Source organism: Acromyrmex echinatior, chromosome 12 (genome assembly GCF_024713525.1).
Source record: "Acromyrmex echinatior isolate Ae372 chromosome 12, ASM2471352v2, whole genome shotgun sequence".
In the NCBI taxonomy this organism is placed as follows: domain Eukaryota; kingdom Metazoa; phylum Arthropoda; class Insecta; order Hymenoptera; family Formicidae; genus Acromyrmex; species Acromyrmex echinatior.
In genome coordinates, this window is record NC_141863.1 from 9316735 (window position 1) to 9337052 (window position 20318).

General features: G+C 34.8%; 1 protein-coding gene across 4 annotated transcripts; it reads right to left on the reverse strand.

Moving 5' to 3' along the window:
* Nucleotides 1-434: 434 nt before the first annotated feature.
* On the reverse strand, nucleotides 435-17511 carry LOC105143222 (Monocarboxylate transporter 12). 4 transcript variants are annotated; one of them, XM_011051378.2, is made up of 4 exons: nucleotides 17163-17511; nucleotides 5308-8197; nucleotides 4931-5216; nucleotides 435-4705 (listed from the first exon to the last, which is right to left on the reverse strand). In XM_011051378.2, the coding sequence occupies exons 2-4, from the start codon at nucleotides 7684-7686 to the stop codon at nucleotides 4527-4529; spliced, it is 2844 nt and encodes a 947-aa protein (XP_011049680.1). In that variant the 5' UTR covers nucleotides 7687-8197; nucleotides 17163-17511; the 3' UTR covers nucleotides 435-4526. The 4 variants fall into 4 exon arrangements, with proteins under 4 accessions (XP_011049680.1, XP_011049683.1, XP_011049681.1 ...); XM_011051381.2 differs by lacking the exon at nucleotides 17163-17511 and adding an exon at nucleotides 12566-12925; XM_011051379.2 differs by lacking the exon at nucleotides 17163-17511 and adding an exon at nucleotides 12197-12531.
* Between the last annotated feature and the right edge of the window lie 2807 nt (nucleotides 17512-20318).

Genomic DNA, 20318 nt, shown 5'->3' on the forward strand with positions numbered 1-20318 from the left:
AAATCGTGAGTATGCAAAGTAACTATATTTTTCTGTTCGTTCGAAAAATAGAGGAATATAATCTTTTGAATTGTGTCATTGCCATTGCCGTCAGAATATTTCACGCGAAAATTCTTTTTCATGTTCATGTATAACGTTTAACGCTCTCATAAACAGTAATAGTTTATCGGTATTCGCAAGAATATATATACTTTTTCTATGTACATACGAGCCAAAATATATTCGATAATAAATGACGATCGATGAAATTATCTCCAATGCGTCAACATGACACGTAATGTGACGCCATCCGACGCCATTTGACGCTATTCAATGTGTGTGGATTTCAATCTTTACTTGTCGGTAATTTAGCATATGCTGCCTATATACATATCATTATGTAAAACATCAAACCAATCTCTCTCTTTCTCTGTAAGAAAAAACTTTCACACAAATTTCTTTTTTATCTCACTTTATTAGTTTTCATCTTGTTTATAATCAAGAAACTATAATAATATACATATGTTGAGAGGTAAAGTGCGACGAGATATTAATTTTCATGTTTAAACGTGTACTGTAAGCAACATTATCATGATAAAATAACATAATAATGAGTAAATTTTAAAGGCTAATGAGAGTCAGTGCGAAAGGGGTTGCGCACAAGTATTGATTCAAAAAAATTACTTCTATTCAGAAAAACTGATGTCTTCTTTATCTCATAATCTTGAACGTTTTAATTTACTTTGAAGTCAATCTCAGCAAAATCACAATTCAAATTCTTCGAAATTCAGTCAAAAACAAAAGTTAAGAGGTCCATCCAGGATGGGTCTCAGATTCTCAGAACTGTAGTGAATTCTGATATGTAAATGTATGTACATATTAATACTACAAGTCAATTATTAAAGAAAGAGGGGAAAGCAACTCACCTCGAACAGAACACTCAACATGTTACAAAGTTTTGGAATTTTGATTTCATTGTGTGATAATTTTTATCGATAAAATAATGACACATGTCTTGAATATATTTGTAACAAAGACAATTTCCATACGTTTGTATGATTCCGTGTGTCTAACGAATATTTTAATGTACAGAAGTCAATTCATTATCGTGATATTAATCGAAAAATTTAGACTAATAAAAAAGCCAAAAAGGTCGAATCTCCTAAATTAGAATATTATGTAAGTTTTTCATGTGGTGGTTCAGCTATTCTTATTTTAAACGCATCGAGAAAACAAAAAAGGATGAAATCTGCGATGGTTTGTACAACAAATATGGAATTTGCTGTTACGAAATAAAGTGAATGTTGAATTGTAAAACTATTGCGATATATTTATTCAAATCATTTTCGAATATTTTTCAATATCTATATGAAACTAAATCGTATTCCGTTCTCGGTAGGAATTGGTATTGATAAAGAATTTACATATACAATATAAGACTAATCATAGAGTAATCCTTTAATATTTCAACAAGAACGTTCAACTCAGTAATATTTTGCGCCAAGTATATCGGATCATGTAAATTTATATATATATATATATTATATAGTATATATATATATAATATTATATATAGATACATATATATATATATATATAATATATACATACATATATATACATATATACATACACACATATATATATATATATATATATATATATATATATATATATACACACACACAAGATATCGCATATTATAGGGACGCACCTGATCGATATCGTAACGATCAGAATCGTTAAAAATGTAGTTAAAGATTGGTAAAATATTCAAGATTTTTTAATAGAAGACCGAAATTCTATACGATTTGATATATCAATTTCATATACATAATTAAACGAAATGCTGATTATTATTATCACTTGAAACGCCCATGGCATGTTATGTGTGTGCTTTTCCCTTTCTTATTTTTTTGTAAATACTCTTTATTTCATTGGAAGGAATATTTTTAATAAAAGTCCTCATTTATCTTTTTATAGATTATTTGCGTTTCGTTCCTTATATTAATAACTATCGCTTAATACTATACCGTTGAAAGTCGTCAGACTCTCGTAAAGTCGGCAACTCGATATCGTAAATATATGAAATACACAATTTTTCTTTTTATATTAAAATATTATTTTATACTCATTTCGTAGGTGCCATACAAGGCTGCGTACGTACTCTCAATATTAATGTGAACGTATATGAAATAAATTATTGCACTCTCATATACCTAATTTGGACTTGGCACCGAACATGATTACATGACACCGATCGATTCGTATATCTAATCGGAAATATAATATGTATTATGTTTAGTCAAACTTATGAATTCAAACTTATGATCGATTTACGATTATACTTTCGAATATCAAATTATACTTGATCTTAAGTGTCAATTCGGCATTCCAACAAAGAATATTCAAAACTTATTACGCAGTCGTTGCTACCTAATAATCTAATGCTTAATTCTTCTGTGAAAGCTGTCTTATATCTTTCATATTTTCTTTCTCCGTATAAAGGCCTCGTAATGTTATGTATATATATACGTGTATTCCTACGACTATAAGAGATATTTCTGGAATATAAAATTTTTCCGTGGAATCGATATAATACCTAAAATATCGTACGACGATTTTTGACTAGTTTTAAAGAACCTTTACCTCGTATGGTGTTGCTATCCATCGCAATGGATGCAGCAAAATGTTCATTTTGCTAAGTAATGTACATTCTATTCAAAAGCCTTCAGGATGAATAAAGACTTTTGATTACCAATATTTCATCGTGTTCACACTTTTACTGTTACTAAATATCTTTTTACTTTTCATTCGTTATTGTATAATGTATATGTATACGATTGTAAATCGCTACAATAGCCGTGTTCCGATATTATATGTATTTCAGTACTGAAAATCTACGTAACGTAAACTATAGGCTTTCAGTATTGACAATGCATATCGGAACACGGCTAATAATGATGACGTTATGCTACCAACGTATTTTTTCTTTTAAAAAAGAACAAAAAAATAGAACGACCAACTATGTGAGATTAGTACAAGCAAAGATTATATTTAATAATTACGAAAATGAATGTGAACGCACACATCTGCATGCAATGTATGTATATGTACGTACATACATGTATGCTGTAATAACGGAGGTAGTAGTCTACTTGTAGCGCGTAAAATCGATAAGGAGGCAAGTTATGATCACAGAAAAGCTATATACATGTGTCTATTTTATAGACGTGCTTTCCGTACGAAATACGCGCATCGCCCTTTACATGAGAAAAAAGAACTTGCTCTACAATTTATAATACAATTTTAATTTTTTGCATTAGCTGTTAAGGGAAACTTGTTATAATAATAATCTCATCGATGACATTTTTAACAAATTGAAAAATATGATTAAACGAAATGCAAACGAAATGAAATGATTAAAATTAATTTAAATTTTAACTGAATTATACAATAATATAATTAATTGAAACACACGAGAGTAACTCGCGAAACTCGTACGCGAAGGACACACGAAGACAATTATAAAAGTTTGGGGTATGTGACGCGATGATTAATTTACAATTATTTTTCGCGTTATCCAGAGGAGAGGGGATAACTTGTCAATTTTTGTCAACTGTACAGTACAGTCTAACTTGAGAATACAATTCGCTCGGCGAAGAAATAGCGACTACAAGCATGCATAGAGCTCATACGTTTTTTTTTGTACATACAAATCAGGACACGACATGTGTCGATTTCGAACCGCTATATATGCATCGATTGCCCATCAATATCCTGAGAGATTCGAAATTATATTTACAATTAATAGTTGCCGTGCAAAAAATATACATATATGTATATCCGTATATGTATATTCGAACAAAATACATGCAATCATCGACGGCAACGTGTAGCTCGTAACTCGAGCTATTTGTAAGCTCTCTACTTTGACTTTATATTATTGCAAGCGGCATGTTTCTAATTTGTACATAGAATAGGTATTACTATATCGCTCTACGCTATTGAAAGTATTAAAAAAAAAAGCTACATCTGTATCTTCGAAATAATTTTCTTTGTGCTAATATCTAAGAGATTAGAAATGACCTCATAACTTTCACAAAGATTTCGTAATTAAAGCATTACATATTAATGATAAGTGATAACCATGCAAAATCGGAGAATCACTCCACCGATGCGATTTTTTATCATTTTTTTTTTTTTTACATAACATTCCTCGAGTTGCTCACATTAGTTGCTTACATTAGTGTTGCGAAAAGTTGCGATAAACCCGTTTCGACAAATTATAGGTTTAATTATAATTATAATTAATTATGTAATACACCACAGCCGGCTCTAGCAACTCGTGTATAGCACATCGTGAAATAACACTATAACGAAATTAAGGGGTGCCTGTGACAATTTTCGCAATCTGTATTGCAATTCCTTTCATATTCCTTATTAACACGCGATTCCAATTGCGATCGACAACTGATCGACAATCATTATTTGTCTCTCTATAGCTCCTTCCTTCTGGCTGGCTCCTTCAATGAATACCGGCATATTTACACACTGTTTATCGCATTGAAATCCTTATCAGTAGTTACCCCTTTAGATTCGTTTCGACACTTTCGATACAAATTGATTAAAGGCATCACTAATAACAATACGCCGCTTAACGCAATAAACAATCCCGCCAAGTAGAAGGACAGATTGTACGTGCCTGTGATATCGTACAGCCACCCTGAAAAAGAGATACTTTATTTTAAGAATTCCTTATTCGCTCAGCGTGTTTCAGTGTTTAGAAAAGGAAATTTTTAATTTGCCAATTGATAATTCTGTCAGAATATATTGTGTCCGATTAATATTGATCAATTCAATTTTCTGTTATTGCAATGCTTGTAACTATTTTATTTATTAATTTGTGATGATGATAAAGTTTCGGGCCACTGCCACGTAAGAAATTTACCAGCTAGCGGAGGGCCCATGAGATTAGCAATTCCTTGAACGAGTAACAGAAGACCATAAGCGTTGGTGAATCTGTCCAAGGTGATCAGCTCAACAAGGATGATGCTGGTAAGACTGTAATTTGCTGCGATGAATAATCCAAAGGCACCAGAGATTGCACATAAAGTGTAATAGTCGTTGATAACTATTGGTATCAGAGCGGTAACAGTACCGCAGAGCGCCATGCACACTGCATACACGATAGATGCATTTACCCACGCCCTATCACCAGCCCAACCCAGAAGAATCTGTAAAAAAGATTTAGTTTTTTTCACTAGAAAAAAAAACTATCAAATCGAAATATCATTTATTTAGCTAAACATTTCCACCGCTGCTTACCTCGCCGCTCATATTAGCGATTCCAATCACCGAGATCAGAATGGACGCATCCGTCTCGCTAAATCCAACTTCGATTGCATTGTCCGTTAGGTAGACATAAGGCACATCGTACCACGTGTGCAAGAGAAAGTTGCTGACGGCGAACAGTAGAAATCTCGGATCGGCAAAGTACGAAAAGTCTAGCATGTCGACGATCAAGTCCCAAAATTCCCAGAGTCCAGCGTACCAAACGAGCTTCGTCTTGGCGATCGTAGTCATTGAATTTCTGTAGATGTCCGGGCAGCTTGAAGCTCGCAAACGATATCGATTGATGTTGAGCATAGCACCTCTGTAAGTCAGACTGTGCCTATGCATTCTGATATCCTTTAAATAGGCAGTGGGCAGCCTCCTCGGTTGTTCCAATGTGCTAGATCGCCTTAACGGAGTGTCGAAATTGATTTTCTTCAGCCACCATAAATATGCCGGTTCTACCGATTGATGGTTATGATGATGATAATGATTATGCTGATGTTGATGCTGATGCTGATGTTGATGCTGCTCGCCGCGCAAATCACGGCTCTTGTCCTTGTCTTCAGTTAATGAACTAGGTGCTGTTATAAATCGAGCCGAGGAAGTACTCAGTTGATCGTGCAGCGCCCCAGAATCGCTGAAACTCCTCGACGATATCAAAAGACTTGGATAGTTTTGCAGGAGCACATTGTAAACGGTCTCAGTCTTATTCGTACTGAGTAATTCTAACACCTCCAAAGGTACTTTTTCTCCATTCTTGACGAAAGTAGGTAAATTCACTAAGCTAGAAAATAACTTCTCACCACTCTCCTCGTTGCATACATCCTGCGGCCGAAGATTCTCAATAATCATCGCGTTGACTGATGCAAAACCTTTTTTAGAATCACCGTGAGGTGTTTGCGTGGTCGTGTTTGCAGAACTGGTGGCGGAAAAGGAATCTGCGCTGGAACTCTGTATTTTAGATCTCTTCTTTTCTCGATTCTTTCTCCTCTCTTGAGTTTTTGCTTTTGCTCTAGTGGTAGTCCATTCGAGATCCCGCATTAGACATCCACATACAGCGAGATTCGAAAACAATCCCGCCAGAATCAACGTGGTTCCTCTCCAGCCGTACTCTGCTAAAAGATTTTGTGTAACAGGCGCAAAGATAAAAGTCCCGATTCCGCTACCACATACTGATAAACCGGTAGCAAAAGATCTCTTTTTGTCAAAGTAGTACGCCACGATTACCACCGCTGCGACGAAACACAAGGACAAGCCAAAACCTGCTACAATGCCAAATGTGAAAATGAGTACTTCCATAGAGTTCGCATAGGAACTTACAACGAAACCGGCTGTTGCCAAAATGCTACCGGCTACAGATACTTTTCTACATCCATATCGATCGGTTAAGAAACTTGCTACCGGCCCCGACAACAATGGCATCGCCATAAAGAGACTACCTATCCACGCTGTCTTGGACTTGCCCTCGCCGAAATAATTAAGGAATTCGACATATATTACGCCAAAGGAAAAGGTAATGCCATCCGCGATCAAGTTTACCATAAATGAGGCCGCTACGACGACCCAACCCCAACCTCCATCGGGAGGCCTAGCTTCGCAAAACTGTCCCAAACTGGAATTGTCCTCGGAACTGCTTGTGGTAGACGTGGAGATTGACGGACTTGGATGCGGTCTTTCTTCAGGTGTATGACGTAGCTGTTGCTTTTGAGACTCTTTGTTGAATTGCACGTGATGCTGCTGCTTATCTTCCTTTGGAGACTTGCCGTTCACGAGTTTCTCAGTGCTCTTTTCGGTCAACAAATGGTTCTTGGACGACAGTCCAATTCTGGTAGGGGACCCGAAAATTGTACTCCTTTCATTGAAAACGCTCTTCAGTTTCTGCGGACTAGATGCATCCTCTCTATAAAGGCTGTTGGGTCTCTTTGGTGAACTTTGCATATTTTGCGAATCATCTTTTAGCTCTTGACGAACTTCCTGACGTAACCTTGAGCCCGATTGCTCCATTCGTTCCGGGTCGTTCTCTACGAATCTTATTTCTTCTTCTTCTTCTTCCTCTTCCTCCTCCTCCTCCTCCTCTTCTTCTTCTTCTTCTTTTTCTTTTTTCTTTTGCGCATTTTCCAATGATTCCGAGTTGTTTTGAAAGTCATTGACGTATTCTAATCCCCGAACCGAGCTCGAATCCATAATTGTGTCCTCGTGATTATGATCACAATTACAATCGTTTCGATGGTTCGACATACGTAAACCTCTGTTGATAATTTTATCATCGCTAGTTTCAGCATACGATTGCCTCACGGTCGTATCATTCGTCGTTCGTTCGTCTAGTCGAATCTGCTTGTCTCCATCATTAAACTTGGTCCACTCGGCCATATTGGAGAAACGAAGAATGTGAGAAATATTCACTTTTTTTTCAAGATATCAAAATACTTGCGATTTTCCTCTCCATGAAACTGATACCGTATACGATACGCACATATATAGACACATACAAGCAATCACACGCGGTAACAAAAACTCGAGCAATTGTATTTGCAAAGAATTTGGGCGGCCCCTTCTCCTCAAATCGAAACGATCGATTTAATAAAAATCTAATTTCGTCCTTGACTTAAACAACGGTAAACAAGGCCACTCGTAGAGCTGCCTGGTGAACTGACGACGCAACGGTAATAGGGACGACCAGGTCGATGTAAGGTTGTCTGGCGATTGATAGTCGGCACCCGGTCGACCATGCAATGGTCCACCACCATTGCAATTGCGGCTCCGGATTCTCCAAGTCCAAGTAGCACTTTGATTACTTGGGACCACCTCCTCCTCCGCGAAACGTTCGTCAACCCAGGCACCCATGCGGCGAAACGTACTGCTTCGGTTCTAGTGTTGTATTCTGCACAACAAGAAAAGCCAGTCATCTCCTTGTCAGCGATATATATGCGTCGCACTTAAATTTTCTAATTGATAGTTAAAATATAGATAGATATAAGTAGATAAAGAGGATATACAAAAAAAGGATGAGAAGGGACTACAGAAATGTGCGAGTAAATTTTCATCCATGAATCACGATTAAATTAAAAGAGATAACAGAAGCAGTGCTTACATACCATTTGTACTAGCCACGTTTCTATGATATTTGTCAGAGTATGCTTTTCTTTTTCTGAAAACGCAAACTATCGCAAAGATATCTATTGTCTATAGTTCTTTCGTTCAATCTATCGAATGTAAATCGAATCAAATGATATATAGTATAATAATAAACGATCATATATGTATATCTCGTTATCATCTAAGCGCGCGGTAATAACATGATCAAAGTGACGCACGCAGTCGCGAAAAAAATGTCTCGCTCGGCTATATTTACTCGCTAAAGCAACATTCTCGAGCATTATTAGACGTTCCAAGTTCGATGTTTGGCAAAGACACTCGACAGTGTGACTCGCTTCTGGCATTTCGTAACCGGCCGAAGTAGCTCGAGTTAGAGTCAGCGATTATAAATGAAGCTCATTGTGTATGAGTTGCTATCAATTTAAGGATTTAACGGTGTCCACGATGATCACGCGTGTATCATACGATCTCTTTTCCTTCTTCTTTTATATCTTCTACCTAGGCTTCTTCGTGCTGATTGTAATTTATTTTCAAAGTTCGATTCATTGTTAGTATACCTAAGTAAAAATTTCAAGTGCGTGCAAATATTAAAGGGTCAGTGTCGACCTGATGTAACGAGACACGACGTGCGACGTGACACAACGTACACATGGCTTGTCGCAATGCTGCGCCGCAATACTTCAAAAAGGTTTCATTTTTGGATGCATGAAAAATATCTATCTCTTTATTAGTTCTTCAATTTATTATAGGTATCAAGATACCTATCATATTTCTCAATATTGCCAATTAAACTTTTCCTTTCTTTCTTTTTTAATGAACTGTAGAAAAATCTTAATACTACATTTCGGTAATATTTAATTTGAACTTTATTTATACAATTATTTCTTTACTATACTATTTAAATTTTTAGAATTTTTCATTAGGAAATTATGAAAATAAATATCTAAGGATTATATTATATATACTATAAGACCATCATGATCGAATACTTCATTTTATTGCGAATCGCATATTATTTTACGTCAAGAAAAATACATATCAAGTACATACAAAGTACAAAGTTAAGAAACTTGAGTTTCAAACTTAAGTTTACTTACGAAATAATGCCGTCAATTTGACAATATATTTTATTAAATGTCTCCATGATATCAACGCCCTGTGCTCTCTGATAAACTTTCGTATTACTGACCGATTTGATTAAATTAAAATTTAAAACAAAATAAGTAAATATGTTATAACTTCTTCTGCGTTTGTCAAAAGTAATTGTAGATTTAACGTTGACCTACATCTTGTCGGGTTACTTAACTCACAATCAGAGGAAGACGACCATTTAACTTTTTGCGTGGAACCTTAACACGCGAACGCGAATGCTGCGCACGGCGCATAAATAGCCGAAATGTACTCAAGGTAGAAATTTACGTGCGAAAAGTGAGCAAAAGTGCCAAAAGGTAAACTACATTTTGAGATACATACAGATGTAAGAGACATGATACATTCCGATAATATGGCACATCGTCAAGTATAAAGAAAAAAAACATACAATTAATTTTACTGAAAATTAATCTATATGTATAGAAATAACTTGTCAAGATAAAGTAGAGGTTGAGAGATAAATTATATACCTACATACTTAAAAAAAAAATTACAAATTGTAAAAGAATTTGTAAAACGCTAATGAAAATAATACATAAGATGATCATTTAGAAAGCAAGACAGCTGTTTTGGAGTCGGTTTGGAAGAAATTTGATAAAATTGGCCGATTTCGTATTATACTACAATCACGCCATACGACTTATCGAACGGACTGGCGATATGTATATATCTTTGACGATAATTAGATCACTTATTATTAGATTATTTTTTTTATTTTTAAAAATTGTAAAATTGTCTCTGAGAAAGAGAGAGAGAGAGAGAGAGAGAGAGAGAGAGAGAGAGAGAGAAAGTCTAAAACTCGTCTATTTGTTCCATTTCTATCGTTCGATCATACGTAGGGACGGAGAAATAGGCGCCTTTGGCCGAGAAAATTTTGCGCAATTTTGGCTTCGAGCCCATTGACGAGTAAATCAGGGTATGTTCACGGTCTAAATTCAACGCAACGGCGTTTGTATCGTTTACGCATTAATGGTAGGACATTGTCGTGACTCCAACAATTCCATTGTCGTATACGATCCGTGATACTTGCATTTACGTAGTTACGCGCATTTAATTGACTGCAAATTGTTTGCCACAGTTTTAACATTATTATAATTTAATCGCAAAGTGATGCAGCACGATGCTCGTAAATCGCAAATAATTTTAAGAGTTATTGAATTCAGTGTAAATATATGTGAGACTGAGAATGTATCATATACCTCGCAATCATAAAGATTCATAAGAAATCGATGATTTGTAATGATTTGTCGTTGAAGCACGTGTAGTTAAATAGTAGAAAGAGGGATGGCATTAAAAAAAAAGGTATTTAACGCTTTTTGGCATGTGCACGAAGTTTATCGATCAATGCTTGCTAAATGAGAAAGTGGCCGCAGTGTTCGTTATCAGCATTGAAGGAGAACGAATCATGAACGAACTTGGAATCATGTGTGTTGTGATAACGTGCACTCATTCACGCGCAGCATCATATTAAGCATCAGTAGTGCGCTTCTACAGCATTTTTTAGAAAACTGCTACAACGTGCCTGAGATTATTTTATATGTTATATTATACATGTAACTCTCATTTTACAGAAATCCAAAAAGTACTCCAATTTTTGCCACGTATAGTATAACAGATTTATGTTCTTTGTAGCTACCGATAGTATACACTTGTACTTAAAATGAAACATTATTTATATATATATAAAATTTTATGAAAGCGAGATAGAAAGTTTTAGTGCAGTCCAGTGCGGCGACAAACAAAACAAGCATAATGAAACCTGTTTGGCAAGACGTTAAATTCGAAAGAATGTAATAGAGCGCAACGAAATAAATATACATTCGTAGAAAGAAATAAAAAAAATTTTTAAATCGATTAAACAATTTGTAATACATATGACGGTTAATAAATTGTTTCAAATTATTATGTGTTTTTTGCACGTTTATAATATGTTTTTCAGCGAACACTGAAAAGTTGACGCACGGCTTATAAATATTATCGTATCTTGTGCTTTCCATTATCTCGGACATTGTTACCGTTTATCGTATTCGTTGAAGACAATGTATCTCACATATATATATTATACATATACTTATTAATTTCACGTTTCGCTTCAACGCCGTATACTATTTAAATATTATATCGCATTCTTGTACACAATCTGTCTTTATGTTGAAACGAAGTAACGTAAAGTAAATATTCAATCGCGCGATGGTAATGTTAATCACGATAAACGATTTCTTAGCTTATGAGTTGAGAGACTTTAAAATCGTATTCTCTATGTATAAGGTCGCTATTTGTACAATACAGTGTTTATGTCGATAAATGTGTCCAAAATCCAGGACAGGTCTTTCTATCCTATTAATCAATAAGTTCGAAAAATTTGTAAAGTTATTATAACACGCTTCTAAAATACTTTAGAAGCTTCGACAAATATCGACGAATTATTCATATTTATGATAACCTTTGACATTATCGAAATATCTTCTCGAAATATCTATCTCTACTCTTATTTTCTGCTTATAATTTCGATTCGAGATTAAGATCGGCTTTAATGTACGTAAGAGTATTAAGAGAGTGGTCCCCCTCTCCCCCTTAAATACACGATTTAAAATAAAATATAAAGTAAACTACAGGTAAAGAATTGACGAACCATGATGGACTATCGATGTACACTCATTGCGTTATCCAAGTCGGTCAATTCTCGAATCAATTCTCGTATTGCGAAGTGACAGTACGTTGAGATGAGTCCGAAAGCGTAAGAAAGCGTAAGAAACGTTCGCAGTCTAATATCGAACTATGATATTGGAAGTGGCGCGGATCGCTCGCGCGCTACCGCTTGGCCTTTGCACGAGGTCGAATACCCGCGTTCACGAGACGGCAAAATCTCCAGGTCCCGCGAAATCTCATTGCTGAAGAAGGAGACGAGGGGAGGAGGAAAGAAAGGGAGGGAGGGAGGGAGGGAAGTAGGGAGAGAGACAGAGAGAGAGAGAAAGACAGAAAAAAAAGAGAAAGAATGTACGCGTGTCGCGATCGTCGATGGCGACGAAGCCAATCATCCACGAGCGAATTATACGTTGACAAATCGCGAACGAATGCGCGATTAAGCGCGATTAAGCGCGCATCTGTTCTTCGCCGACGCGATTAGTGCGATATGTTCGCCGAGAAAAATGATCGCCGACGATGAATGTGAATCAGCGATCCGTCATCGCGTCATCCGCGGTGACAACAATGTCTTTCATCTCTCGAAACCAGTTTTCCACGCACAGATATGAAATCGCCCTTGCCGTTCGTCTTGCCGCACACGATCGGCATTGCGCGCGTCGCGCACAGAAAGATGACCGGGCTAATACTGATAGCTGGTACCCGTTCTCGCTGATACATATGATATGACCATTGGCTTCGAACGCGTTTCGTCGTGACGTCACCACGAATATGCCGATCTTCCACGTATCGCGACACAGTGATGAGGGTTCACTCCGCGTGATATGCTACTTTACACGACGGTTGCCGAAAAAAGAAAAAAAAACACGTTTCGTCGCGCGGTTGATGATTAATTCTATATTTCTCGATCACTGCCTACGAAGAGGCAGTTTTAAGTTTTGTCTTTGTCGACTAACATAATTTTGCATTGAGATAATTACGAAAGCCGAGCAAACGACAATTGAATAGAAAGCTGCAAGCGTCTATAATAGTGTCGCACAAAGGGAATTCCCCGCAGTCTTCTCTTACAACAATGTAGTTGACTACCGATGTGCTTGTTGTTTGCATTCGTTTCTTACAAATCTAACTAATATTTGAGATAATTCATATAACGAATGAAAGCGAGCATGCACCATCTTTAAAACGGTTTCCGGACTAACAACGTGGCAAATAATTTTCATATACAGGATGTCTCGATATTTGCAAGAATATCAAAATAGTACAGCAAGAGAGAGAGAGAGAGAGAGAGAGAGAGAGAGAGAGAGAGAGAGAGAAAGTTGTCGAAAAATAAGTTAAAAGTTTTTTTCCAAGCAGTTACAGTTTTTTATAAAGGTTAAAAATTGACTAATTAAATGGATTACAATTAAGCGGGTATCGATTCATGGACATGCAGATAGCCATTTAGCTTAACTGTAATTAATCAATTTTTAACCTTTATAAAAAACCTTTATAAAAAATCTTAATTTATGTCTCAAAATTTTACCGTTTTTCATTTCAAGCAGTAGTTTTTAAGACGTAAATGGGAGAGTAACAGAAGCGTAAATTAATTTCTAGGAGGTGAAAATTAACAAAATTAACTTTTAGTTAATTTGCAATAATGCGAAAATTGAAACATCAAAATGTAAAAGAAGCGTAAACACATTCATTTCGTTTATGTTTCTGTTACTCTTTCATTACATCCGATTTATGCTCTGATTTTTATTTTCATCAGGTTTTAGTTTGATTCGCAAATTTCGGGACATCCTGTATAAAGCTTATCACACGAATCGTAGAGTTATACAGATAAGAAACAATTTTCTTCTCTCACTTATATGTATCTAACATCTTATTCTACGTTTTAAATTACAATAATATACTATTAATAATATACTACTTAATTAAGCTCTTATTATTATTTAACACGTCAAGCAGAAATTCCTTTTCCTTTTCGTTCAAACTTATAATCGAGCGATTGTAAAACTATATAATCGCATTATATAATAATGGATTATTTTCCAAGTACATATAAAGCAAGTTATCTTTATTGTTTCTGCCATATTCTTATATAGATATTGATAGACATTATTTTCTTATACGATATCAAAGTCATATCGTAAAAGACCTTCTCACGACAAAATTGCATTCTCGATACGGAGAATAAAAGTAGATTCAGACTTGGAACTAGTCAAAGATAAGCGTATATAATAGCATCAAATATATCTTATCTTTGTACTTGCTTTTCGTCAGAAAATGATGATACAATGAATGCTCCATGAGAATCAATTGTTTCTTGTTCATTTTATATATACATATATATATATATATATACACATACATATATATATACACATACATATATACACACACATGTATATATATATGTGTGTATATGTGTACAAAATAGCTAAATATGTATGTCCATACATGAACAGAATAACATGCATCGATATACAATATATGCTCATCATAATTCATCGAAAGGCAAAAAATAATCACATATCGGGGAAAATCCCGTGTAATTGAAAAGTAAATTAAATACTGCGATATTGGTATCCCGCTCACTTAAATCACATAATCGTAAAATTCTTTAAAACTACACAAACCTGGGAAATTTCCAAAGGTCATGGATTTCTAGGTAAAACATTTGGCGAGGCAAAAGAAACAAACAGAATAATTATCACGGGACCGGCATATATACAATATATATATATATATATATATGTATAAGACGAGCATGACTTTCCTCAAATAAATTACCAGTCATTTAACTAATCATTTTACTAAATTCTATTCAACGACGATCAAATTTATTCATCGAATCTCGTAATTTTTCAATAAATTGACGTATACTGAAAAAAGGCGTGTAATTTTATATAGAAACTACATATTTATGACCGGAAAATTACCTAAATATGATTTACAATTTCCAGTAAATTTCCAATCATATTTAAATAATTTAAGTAATTTTCCGGTTATAAACATGTAATTTCCATATAAAATTACATGCATTTTTTTCAGCAGTCTTTCAGTTTTATCATTATTTTGATTATTTTTTTTAATTAACATGCATGTTAAACGCTGCAATATCCAGATTCAGTGGGAAGGAATATATAGACGCGTGTTACAATATAACGCTGCATACATCAGAATTACTCGATGCGCACGCACGTGTGCTTTGCTTTATTACACAGAGGTGCATATTATTTAGACGTAATTGCTACTTGTCAAATGCACGCATTTTTCCGGCATTTAAATTCACCTGATTGAAAATAAACAATCTATTAAAAATGTATTACGCTATTTAAATTCAAAATAGTACATTCTTTAGGAAAATATTTTTTTCCGAAAACGGCGAGTGCGCTTAATGCAAGTCTGTCATGTAAAATAAAGACCAACATATATATATATATATATATATATATATATATATAAGATAATTCGAAAAGAGAGAAGACGCCACTTTATTATAATTTTTTTATAGAACATGCGTTGCCCTTATTAACTGCAAAAGCGTGTGGTAAACAATTGCACAATTATCAATAGAGATGAACATGTTTATACCAAAGTCGATTGGAAAAGATTATACGAAATACGAAAAGGTAGGTCGTGAAACGTGCTCTTTGTAATGTTTGGTGTGCTAATAGCTAAGGTCTGTATTTCGATGCTTACTAATAATATACATATAGAGGGAAGATGCCACTTTTGCACTTATGACCTATTAATTTTTTCTAATAATATGGAACATCAAAAGTTTAATTCATGACTTGTATAAATAAAGAAAGGTTGCTAGAATATAAATAATATTTTTTTCGTTTGTTAATTCAATAACATTAAGAAGTTATTCAAGAATAAAGGCTTAAGAGTATTGCGTCTCCCCCCCTCCCCTCAATGACATTAGCCAAAAATAAATACGCTAAGAATTTAAAATTGCGAACGTTGGTATTTATTTAATCTTCAAGTCCATAAGTAGGAGAATCATTAAATTGAAACGGATACATATGGTTATTTACGTTCACGATCTAATCTCGTATAAATATACGGAACGAGAAAGAGATATTGTACCAGTAAAATCTGTACATACATATTCGCAAATTCTGCGCTCACTTGTACTTGACAATAATATATACAATCGCTCAAAAAATGCCTTTTAATATCGAATACATGTACATACATACATATAAATATAATACAAATTGCACGGGACTATATAATAAGAGTCATCATTAAATAGACTATTTCAACTATCAAACATAAGAAATACACAGTTAATAGTCTTTGTAAGTAACTTACATTTTTAATTTTATGCAATTCTAAATGTTTTTCATTCTCTTTGCAACTTTCTTAATAAGTAACGCCTAATACTGTCCAAACACAAACGATAAAAACTTTTCCATAATAAAATCTGTATATAGTTTATATGTGTAATTGATATAATACAAACTATTACCTCCATCGCCTCATCCTTATCAACGTATCATGAGAGCGAAATATTAAATTAGCATTAGGTTCTATCAGTGAACGAAATACCTTTAAAACTAATAGCCAAGCATATTATACACACATATAGGATAGGAATTTGTATATCATACAAGTTATGACAAATATTAGATCTTCATCTTTGAATTTTCGAGCGAAAATAATCGACTATCGCGTTTGTCGCGTAAAATAGCGCAGTAGAATATACTGTATCCATAATTGATACGCTTTGTTCTAGCGTGCGTGTATTGAAATAGAAGCGAGAGGTAAATAACATTTAATATCGTGAATCAGCTGGTCGCGTTACCATAACCGCAACGGCTGTTATTGATCCGCAGCGCAGAGGAAGGTGTTCCGTACGCCGGTACGCGCGGCACATTTTGGTGCACATATACATATTTTTTCTACCTCAACCCTCAACCTGAACGGTAATGATTGGATAAAAAAGCGTCGCCACTCACCGATGCTCGTTCTCTCTGGCTCTTGGAACCGATGCTAAAAAACCGGGGTGAGCTGCATGATATAGGCGCGAGAAAAATAATTCGCTGCTGTGTGCCAGTCGACACGGTCGCCGAGGAAGTTGCTCGGGTCTCGCGTTCGAGATTAATCCGATCCGAAGGAGAGTGCTCGAGATTAACCCGCGAGATGGAAGAAAAGCGATCGCGACGAATTCAGCGCGATTTTTAATCAATTCGAATCGATTAAAGCCGAGAGGGCACGGACGGCACGCACTAGAGAAACTAATACCTCTGCCTCTTGACTTGCGTCGCGATATCGCTTTTGTTGGCTTTTGCGGCGGCAAGCGGCAACGAGCCCAAGGGTGAATTTTAACCGATCGATTGCGCGCGCATCGCGCGCCTCACGGCGCACCAAGTATCGCGCATCAACTATTCTCGCCCGTTCTCTCCCGTTTTCCCCCGTTCGCCACCCTCTTTTCTCTTTTCTTATTCTATCGCGCGAACGTTTTACTCTCACGCGTTGCGGATACTCGATTTTGCTTTTCAACCATTTTGCTGCGATCATTCAGTATAATCTTTTTACGACACGATGCATCTATCGCGCAAAAAGTATAGAATGAGTTAATAAAGCTTTTAAGGGTCGTTTACCAACAATATAGCTCCGTTTTATGTAGCTTGTACAATTAGTGTACGTTGTTGGAACTTGAAATGAAAAGGATATTTGATGTTTGATGAAAGCGAGAAAAAAATAATACGTTTCAGTGCGTGCAAGAACAGAAAAACAAACCTAATGTCGAAATTTTAATTCACTTACAATCGTGGAATCTTGCCAAAATACTCTGGCCAAAATACGGAACTTTATAAAACGTTGACGACCATTCGATGATAATTTTTTAAGAGTTTATACGTTTTCAAACTTTATAAGAACACTTATAGAACACCATTGGGTTTTAAACACATTCAGCTTATAAAATAGAGTATATATCGTTTCTGAAAGTTCTGTAATGCTAAAGTAACGCTTTCCAAAGGATGCTCAGTAAACACTTTCGTGCAGAGAGTTCACTGTCAGATTTTTCAAACATAATGTTTTGTAAGGCTTTTACACAAACGGCTTAAAGACGCCCAAAAACGTTTTTCTCAAACTCCATAACACAAGCGTTTTTCTTCCGTTTAGCAAACATTCTTTTACATATCCGATTTTCAAGTAGTGCACGACATGGCCACTAGAGGGATACAATGAAATTCAATTTCTTGCATTTAAAAAACCACTATAAAATAGGATAAAAGGCGCGGTATGATGAGATTTTTCAATAAAAAATTTTGTAATTTACCTTTTTTTTTAACAAAGTGTGTTCAGACTCAACATTTGAATTGAACGTTCATGTCATCAAACAAACATTCATGAAACTTCTTATTTTCAGAGAATACCTTTCAAACGCTGCAGCGTTGCAATTTCCGTTTTATAAACACTTTACTGACCGTTTTTAAATTCTTAACGAACTTCTGCAAACACTCATGTAAACGTTAAACAAACGTTTATGAAACTTCTCATTTTCGTCAGGGAAACTTGGCAACGAGATCAAATATGCAGTCTCATTATAATTCAACGCGAGATAAACGACTGTTTACAAGTAGGGATACATTTACAAAATTATACGACAAAATCTGAAACGAAAATATTTAAATGTTGTAATTACATCATTAAATTAAAAAATACATAAATTTAATCACTTTTATTGATTTTATAATTCTATTAGAACTTTCTGCTCTTTGTTTTATGCCGAGAAAGACTTCGTGAGGTCAAAATGTTCATATTAATTTATTATAATTTTATTTTTTTTTTATTTTAAAATAAATTAATTTTTACTTTCTTAATCTTCTTAACTTATTAAGGTCTATGTCCAAGCAAGAGCCAAAAAATAATCGGAAATAGAACTGGTTACTAAAGAAAATATTTCTGACATAAAAAGTATATTGTAAAAATCAATTTTGCAATTAATTGTTATAAACAAATAAATGAAAGTTATAGAGAACAATTATAATAATTACAGAATAATTATTTAAAAATGTAAAATTTTTTTAAATCGTTTATTTGTTATATTTATATATCCACAAATTCGAATTTACATTTTGTTTACATTTATTTCATCATAATAACTGACATTATTTTGGACCTCTCAGAAATCATAGCTGCTTATAGACTTTGTATTTCTTATGTTTATTTTTATTCTATTGTAATTTATCATATATTTTCTTAAACATATTATTATATTATATGATTTATTTTATATTTGAATCAATTTTACAATTCTACGTAGGTTGCTGGAAAAATTTTTGCAATCTAATACTTCCAGTGACGCTAACGTTCTACTATCATATCCGTAAAATTAGACGTTTTTAACCTATAATTCAGTTGACAGTTTGTACCCAAGCCAACTAGTTTTGTTTGCATAGTATTTTAAAAGAAGTTATTTTGTGAGAAAATGAAAATTTCGCGTGAAAATTTTCAGGCAATGATTACAAATGTAATCTAACTCCGAAACAATGCATTGATCGACTTCATTTGGCTTTTGGGAATGAAGCACCAATAGGACTGTTTATAATTGATTTGCCGAATTCCAGCGTGGACGTATCTTTCTTTGTGACGAATTCCGTGAAGGTCGTCCATCCACGCCTGTTGTTGCCACTAATATTGATGCTGTGCGTGAAATGATTGAGCGAGATCGGCATATGACATACCGCGAGATTCAGGCATCCTTAGGCATTGACATGAAAGCAATACATACGATTTTGCATGATCACTTAAGCGTACGGAAACTTTGCAGTCGTTGTCCCACACAATTTGATCGAAGCTCAAAAACAGGCTCGTGTTAAATGGAGCAAAGAAATGCTCAAAAAATTCAACCGATCGGTGAAATTTGGTCTATAACATCGTTACTGAGGACAAAACATAGATCTATTCGTATGAGCCCGAAACTAAACAACAATTCACTGTTTGGGTATTTCAAAATGAACCGAAACCAACAAAAATTATTCGTTCACGCAGTGCTGCCAAGCAAATGATTGCTTGTTTCTTCAGTTTTATATCGGACATGTGGCAATCGTGGCTTTAGAGGATCGAAGGACTGTAAATACTGATTGGTATACAACAATTTGTTT